Source organism: Corylus avellana, chromosome ca10, assembly GCF_901000735.1.
Source record: "Corylus avellana chromosome ca10, CavTom2PMs-1.0".
In the NCBI taxonomy this organism is placed as follows: Eukaryota; Viridiplantae; Streptophyta; class Magnoliopsida; order Fagales; family Betulaceae; genus Corylus; species Corylus avellana.
This window is the reverse complement of record NC_081550.1, coordinates 18834696-18842965: the sequence shown is the minus strand read 5'-3', so window position 1 is coordinate 18842965 and position 8270 is coordinate 18834696. Positions and strand designations below refer to the sequence as shown.

The 8270-nt window shown below is 35.7% G+C and overlaps 1 protein-coding gene across 1 annotated transcript; it reads left to right on the top strand.

Moving 5' to 3' along the window:
• The first annotated feature begins 6711 nt into the window (after positions 1 to 6711).
• Positions 6712 to 8267, top strand: LOC132163081 (receptor-like protein 19). The gene is made up of 2 exons (XM_059573278.1): positions 6712 to 8089; positions 8221 to 8267. Exons 1-2 carry the CDS (start codon positions 6712 to 6714, stop codon positions 8265 to 8267), a joined length of 1425 nt encoding a protein of 474 aa, XP_059429261.1.
• Positions 8268 to 8270: the final 3 nt, after the last annotated feature.

Genomic DNA, 8270 nt, shown 5'->3' with positions numbered 1-8270 from the left:
TCGATCCGAAAGCTAGGATATCGTTCACATCCACAACTCCAAGGGTCTGGACCAAAATAACAAGCGAGCAGATCAAGAGAAGACATGGCCTTATTACAAGCAGCCAGAAAAACAAGATAAATACAAGGAAAGCAACACAACCCAACCAAAATACCAGGAAAATCAAAGCAATACAACCGAAAATCAAAAAATAGGAGCACAGTAGGTGGATGATAGTAGTCGGAAGAAAAGCCGATCGCGTGCTTGCTGGAAACCGATGTGTAGGTGGCGTTGGAAGCATATCACGGTGGGGACGCGTGAAAAGACCCGGAAGAAGATGGTAGACGGCAAAGCTGGCGCGAAGGAGATCGACGGCGCACTTAAAGAACTGTGAGGAAGTTTGAGTGAATCCCTCATGAGCGGCACCCACAAAGTGTGTCAAAACAAACACCTAGCAAGAAAATAGGAAAAAAACAAGCAGACAAAGAACAACAACAAGGAAAAGAAAACGATATCCAAAAACAAACACAAAAAATAAAAGAAACACAGATCGGGGAAGAGAAAGGTGAAAAGATCAAGGAAAGAGAGGGGAAAAAACGGATTAGGGAATGGAGGGGGCAAGGACGGAGCCAGAAAATTTTAAGCGAGGGGGCTAGCCTTTTTTTTTTTTTTTTTTTTTTTTCAGTTCTTTAGAATTTTTTTATTAAAAAAAATAAAAATCATTTTGGTTGTTTTTTTATGAAATAAGGACTACCGTAATGGCAAAAAAAAAGTGAGCATTTGAAAGTAATGGCCAAAAAATGGACATTTGAAAGTAAAGACCAAAAATAAAAAAAAACTTAATGGGTATGGCCCCAAAAAAATTAAGAATAAGACCAAAAGTTTTTATTAGATATGGCAAAAAAATCTAAAAATAGGGGCAACTTTTTTTTTAGGAGAGGGCCAAAATGACTAAACTTGAAACTTTATTTTACTTTTTACTTTTTTTTTTTTTTTTACTTATAATTTTTTTTTTCCTTATTTTGGGGGGACCATGGCCTATGCCGGTCCCCCCCCCTCCGTTTCTGGGAGAGGGAAAGAACAATAAAAAGGAGGGACAATGATCTCTATGTTCTTTTTAAGTATGAACTAAAGATTGCATAAACGCCTTCTAAACTACAAAAAATTACAATGTGCCCCAAATGACAAAAATACCTTAAAAAAAGTTTTTAACCGAAAAATAAGCTTAAAGCCATCCCCATGGCCAATTGCAGAGGCCAAACTTCCCTCAAATGATTAGGAGTGGTTCAGCCGCCCCTGTATGGTGGCTGAATCATCCCCAAGGCCATTAACCCCTCTCTTTTTTTGGCGTCATGAGGGTGATTGAACCACTCTATGGCCTTGGGAGTGGCCACCTCTTCCACTTTCTTTGTTTTTGATTTTTTTAATTTTTAGTTGTTTATTTTGAATTTGTATGGGTATATTAATCTTATTGAAATTTTTTAATGATTATTTTTTTCTTTTTGCATGATAATGATGCAATCTTTAGTTTTGTAGGATATTGCAAATTTAGTGTTAATTTGAGGGGTATGTCTGCCGAGCAACTTGCCGTGGAGATTCCCTTTCTCTAAAATTGCCTGAATTTCTGTAAAATTGGGATAGGCGCCTCTTAAAGTGAAATATCAGACATGAGCGCATGAGGATACTTTCAGTTTCTGAAATATCAAACATGAGCGGGCATCTGTCCATGTAATCAGACAAAAAAGGGTTGGGCAATAAATAGAACAGTGACGATAAATATCAAACATGAGCAGGCATGAGGATACTTTCAGTTTCTGAAATATCAAACATGAGCGGGCATCTGTCCATGTAAATTATGTAATCAGACAAAAAAGGGTTGGACTTGGGCAATAAATAGAACAGTGACGATAAATAAATGCTACCACTTGCACGCCAGAAATATCTACCCTCTTTGTCAATTGAGTTAATTTCATGGTGGTTGGCGTTTAAGGCAATATTCTATTTCCTGATTTTTCTTCTTCTTCTTCGTCTTTTTGTTGTAATTCCCATACAACAACGTATATATATATGTGCGCGCGCGCATGATTCCTTAGCATGGGCTATCAGACATGGAGTCACTGACCATCGACTTTGAATGGCTGGAAGCTACTTCTTCAGCTTCGACTTTTGTTCTGCAGCTTGGGCAGTGGGTGTTCAGCCACGAGTGGGTCTTTAGCTCCATATGGGTCGCATGTTGGACATATAAGGTAGTAAGGGTGAGGGTAAAACGGGTATGAGCAGGGTAAAAAATAACATGTAGGTCAAGTAAAGTGGATTTCGTTTGAGGTTAACAATTCAATTCGACGGAGGAGTTCAAATATATTGTGAGTGCTAAGAGTTTGAATTGGATATGAAATAATGCTACAAGTCTCTCTTGTGTCACTCTTTTGTCACTCTAAGGATGATGTGACTTTTAAAATCACCATTAGCATTGTAATTAATTACAATTGGATTTTGATCAAATGGTAATTTTAAAAGTCACCTCATTTTTTGAGGGACACTAGAGTGACACAAGATGAATTTATACAAATAAGGTCCTACTTCAATTAGGCTTGGAGTAGGATTGTTGTGTTAGATTCTTCAAGGATTTCTAATTGGAGCTAGATTGAGATTCCTATTCCAATAGTGCTTTCTTTGTGGGCCTGACATAGGCCTTGAAGCCCAAAGACTGATGGGCCAGGTGAGTGAAAATATTCCTAACAAAGATTATGGATGAGATGATGGTTTTATGGATGTTCATGCACGAGATGATGGTTTTATGGTCTTGATTTTTATTCCTTGTAATTGTCAATCGATAGTTCCTTAACTTCATCAATCGATCAATGAAAACCTCGTTCGGTGCTAGGCTGGTTCCATCAATCGATCGATAGTGACATCGATCGTTTAGTTCACATAATCTTCTAGAATAATTTTAAGATTTAAATTTAATAATATAAATTTAAATTATTATTATTTTTTAAATATGCAGGGCATGACACATTTGTCATGATGGTCGGTCAACTTTGGGTTTTAAAGCTTATCTCAATGGAAAGACGATAGACAATTAGAAATAAATTTTTGGGGAAACTTCACTTTGGCCTCTTGAACTTCCACTCGATTTTACAAATCTCCCCCTAAACTTCCAAATCTCTCATTTTGGACTCGTGAATTTTCACTTACTCTCAATGTGGACCCCCCGTCAGATTTTAAATGTTACATGACGTTTATACCCCTGACTTTTGTATAAAATTCCAACTTCCAAAAGGTTTTTTATTTTTTTATTTTTTTTTAAAAAATGAAAATTAATGACATTTTGGTTTTTTTTTTTTTTTTTTTTTAACTGCTAAAATTAATGAAATGGTTCTAATTGAGAGTAATTGAAAGTTCAGGGGTCCAAAATGAGAGATTTGAAAGTTCAGGGGGGTTTGTAAAATTTGACGAAAGTTCAGAGAGTCAAAGTGAAGTTTCTCCTAAATTTTATCTTCATGCATTGAGTCTCATACATGTTAATTGCCTGTTAAGTTCGATATGAGCTCCATCATCTCAATTATTCGCAACTAGTAATTAATAAAGCATATAAGCATGACATGAAGTCAATCCTTGTATAAATTTCACAAAAACAAATTAGGCGTTAATAGTTGGAAAAAAGGGGCCTTGACTTTTTGAGCACCTACTCTTGGGTTATTGAGAAAAAATACAAAAAAAGTCAATGAAAAATAAATAAGAAGTCACATTTGTTATGCTAGTCTTGGGTTTTGAAGCTTATATGAAATGTAAAGACGATAAACAATGAAATATAAATCTTATCTTGATGCAAAGACTCCATGCTTTGAGTCTTATACATGTAAATTGCTTGTTAATTTTAATATTGGCCTGCGGTGTCAATTATCTGTAACTAATAATCAATAAAGCTTATATAAGGAGAGGGGTGGAAATAAATGTAGGCTTGGGGCGTCTTCCACAACTTTTTTTTTATTTTTTAAATACCCTAATAATCCTTTTAAAATTAAATTTGTATGCCCTCAATTTAATTTTTTATTTTTTTATTTTGTCTCTGAAACCTAAAATTCTATTTTCACCGTTGTACTAGATGACATGAAGTCAATTCTTATATAAATTTCATGAAAATAAATTAGAAACTAGTACACGGCAACAAAATTTGTTCAAAGGATAGGTGGGAGGGACAAGACTTTGTCTTTCCAAGTTTTTCTGGTGGATGCCTTTGGTTCGTATGATGACATGCAGTAACGATGATGACATAATGACAACCAAGATGATTATATCTACTAATTGTTTTTCTCCTCGATGGTTTTTTGCAAATAAGAGTGTAAACAAGCTGAGCATGAGCGAGCTTTCCTTATTTGAACTCGATTCGTTTAAATTTTGCTCGAGCTTGAGCCAAGCTCAAGGACGAGCCAAAAAATCGAGCCCAAGCTCGAGCTCATAATAAGTCAAGCTGGCTCTTATATTTAATTTATTTATTTTTATTATAAATTTAAACTTCAAGTACTCTTAAACTGATCAATAAGCCAACTTGCATATGAGCATTTGCTTAACTTGATTAGCAGAGTATGGGGCCTGAGTCAAGACAGCAAGACACTTGGTTTCGAATAGGGGTGTCAAAAATTACTGGGAAACTGGAACCAGAATTGGAAAACCAAGAACCGGGAAACTAAGGACCCGGTTCTGGTTCCGGTACGAAAAATCCAAAAACCGGGTACCCCGGTTAAGGTACCCGGTTTTTGGTACCTGGTTTTTACCGGGAATATCGGAATCGGGTTTATATATATATATATATTAAAAACATTGATTTTTTAGGATTTTTGGGCTTTTTTAGGTTTATTTTTTAATTATTTGGAACAATCATAATAAAGCCTCTTTAATTTAGATAAAAATACTAATAGATTTTTTTTAAAAAATGAGCCAACTTATGAAAAAAAAATTGGCTTATTTTAGGCCTAACACCTAAAATAAGCCTAAAAACCAATTTTCTTCAAAAACCGGTTACCGGACCGGTTAAAACCGGAACCAGCCGGTAACCGGGACCCCGGTTCCGGTTCCTGTTTTCCAAAACCGAGAACCGGGGTACCCTGGTTTCGGTTCCGGTTTTGGCCAAAAACCGGGAAACCGGACCAGGTTGACACCCCTAATTTCGAAGAGAGAAGATATGCATCATTTTATAATAAAATGGTGCTATTAGGAAAAAAAATCATCAACTTTTAATATTAATATGAGAAATTATGTGAACAACTACCAATTCGAACCTTATACGAGCTGCTCACGAGCCTAACCGAGTCGAGCCGAGCTTGCTTCGTTTAATATTTGAGCCAGTATTTGTGTTCACGAAACGCCTCATATAATAATCGAGTTGAACACGAGCCGAGCTTATACGAGCCGATCCCGATCTCACTCACGAACGGCTTGCTCGTTTAACACCCCTATTTGCAAACATACATGACAAAATGTATGTGGAAACAAAATTTTCATAGCTTTATATTTTCTTTTGCATTCTTTTAATTGTTTTTTTTTTTAAAAAAAAAATGAAAAAATGAAAATGAACATATTTTATTTGAATATATGACCAACGGAAAGAAAAGTGAAACCCATAAATAAATAGGAAAAAGGTAAGCCTCATTTTGCGTATTTGAAATTATTATTTTTTTTAATTTTTAATTTGAAATTAAGGATAAATTTGAAAGTTAAAAAAAGTTAGGAGTATAATTGTCATTTTATCACTTTTAACATATAAAAAGTGATGGAGTGGGATACATTGCATCAAATTGAAATTTTATGGGAGTGAAATGTTGAGTTTTTAAAATTTAGGGGACCTTCTCAAAACGTTCGAGAGTTCAGGATTTTAAGTGAAGCTTTCCCTTTTATCTCCATGCAAAGACTCTATGCTTTAAGTCGCATGACTCGCATACGTGTAATTTGCTTGTTAAGTTCAATATAAGCTCCATCATCTCAATTATTTGCAACTAATAATCAATAAAGTATGACATGAAGTCAATCCTTGCATAAATTTCACAAAAACAAATTAGGCATCAATAGTTGAAAAAGAAAGAGTAAAGACTTTTTGAGCACTTACTTTTAGCTTATTGAGAATAAATATAAAGAAAGACAATGAGAAATAAATAAAAAGTCACATTTGTTATGCTAGTCCATCTACTTTGGGTTTTGAAGCTTATCTCAAATGTAAAGATGATAGACAATGAAAAATAAATTTACTCTTGATACAAAGATTCCATACTTTGAGTCTTATACATGTAAATTGCCTATTAATTTCAATATGGGCCCGCGGTTTCAATTATTTGTAACTAATGATCAATAAAGCTTATATAAGGAGAGGGGAGGAAGTCTATGGAGACTTGGGCGGAAGTATAGTCAATTATTTGAACATATTTTATTTGAATATAAATGAAAAACAAAGAAAATAAATTCAATAATATAAATTGTTTATATATTGTTCGGACCGCGTCAACTCCACTTATGACCAACGGAAAGCAGAGCGAAACCCAAAAGTAAATGGGTTTAATCCCATGGCTAGCTGAAGCAATGACCTCCAATGACCTCCATCTATATATATCCTCCTGAATCCACCATTAATATCTTATATCACCAACTCTTCCATTCTTTACTGTAAAACTGTACGTCTCTTATATTTATATATAACGCCCTCCAATGAGACTCCCGGTCTTTTTTTGGCTTTTCTTGATGGCCATTTACTCACTTTTCCTCTGCATCTCTGTCTTTGGGGCGTCTAGCCCATGTTTCGATAATCAGCAGTCCTTGTTGCTGCAATTGAAGAACAATTTTACATTCGATCCTTCTTGGTCCACAAAACTTGTTAACTGGAATCAAAGTGCTGATTGTTGCTCTTGGGAAGGCGTAACCTGCAACGAGGGGCATGTTATTGGTCTCGACCTGACCAATGAGTCCATTACGGGTGGATTTGACAATTCAAGCAGCCTCTTCAGTCTTCAGCATCTCCGGAGCCTGAGTTTGGCTTATAACCACTTCAACAATTCTCAAGAGATTCCATCAGAGTTTGACAAGCTAACGAATTTGAGTTATTTGAATCTATCAAATGCTGGCTTTGCAGGGCAGATTCCTATTGCGATTTCGCATTTGACAAGGTTGGTTACTCTTGATTTATCTATCAACAATGGCCTTTATCTTGAGAAACCAAATTTAAATATGCTTCTTCGGAACCTTTCGGAGCTTATCGAACTTTATCTTGATGGTGTAGCTATATCAGCACAAGGTAACAAGTGGTGTCAGGTCTTATCATCTTCATTGCCAAATTTGAGAGTGTTGAGCTTGTCAAACTGCAATCTTCCAGGCCCTATTGATTCATCTTTACGAAATCTTAAGTCCCTCTCAATTATTCGTTTGAATGGTAACGACTTTTCTTCTCCAGTTCCAGAATTTTTAGCAGATTTCAAAAACTTGACATCTTTGGAAGTCTCCTCTTCTGGGTTGAATGGAAAATTTCCAAAAAAAATCTTCCAGATTCCAACACTACAGACGCTTGACTTATCATACAATGACTTGCAAGGTTCTTTGCCACATTCTATTGGCAACCTTAAAATGTTGTCAACAATAGATCTTTCAAATTGCAATTTCAGAGGATCAATTCCAGATTCGATGGCGAGCCTTACACAGTTGGTCTATTTAGACATGTCATTGAACATGTTTAGTGGATCAATTCCAGTATTTAGCATGGCCAAGAATCTGACCCACCTATACCTTTCTTCCAATAATCTAACTGGTCAGATTACTTCCACTCAATGGGCAGAACTTTTGAATCTAGAGATTCTTGATTTAAGTGACAATTCACTGAATGGGGATATTCCAATTTCACTCTTTCCCCTTCCATCGTTGCAGGTATTACAACTTTCCCATAACCAATTTTCTGGTCAACTCAAAGAATTTTCTAACATTTCTTCTTACTTGCTACATGAGCTTGATTTGAGCAATAACAACTTGGAAGGTCCAATACCCATGTCTATCTTTGAACTTCGAGGTCTTGGAATCCTTTCACTTTCTTCAAACAACTTTGACGGCTCCAATTTGTTGATTGAATATAGTGGTTTTAACCTTTCATCATCCCCGCTTCCCCAAATTGCTTCTTTAGGCTTGGCTTCTAGCAAGTTGAAAAAAATCCCCGATTTCCTTAGAAACCAATCCAGTTTATACTCTTTAGACCTTTCAAAAAACCAGATTTATGGAGAGATGCCCAATTGGATCTGGAAACTTCCTCAACTTAGATT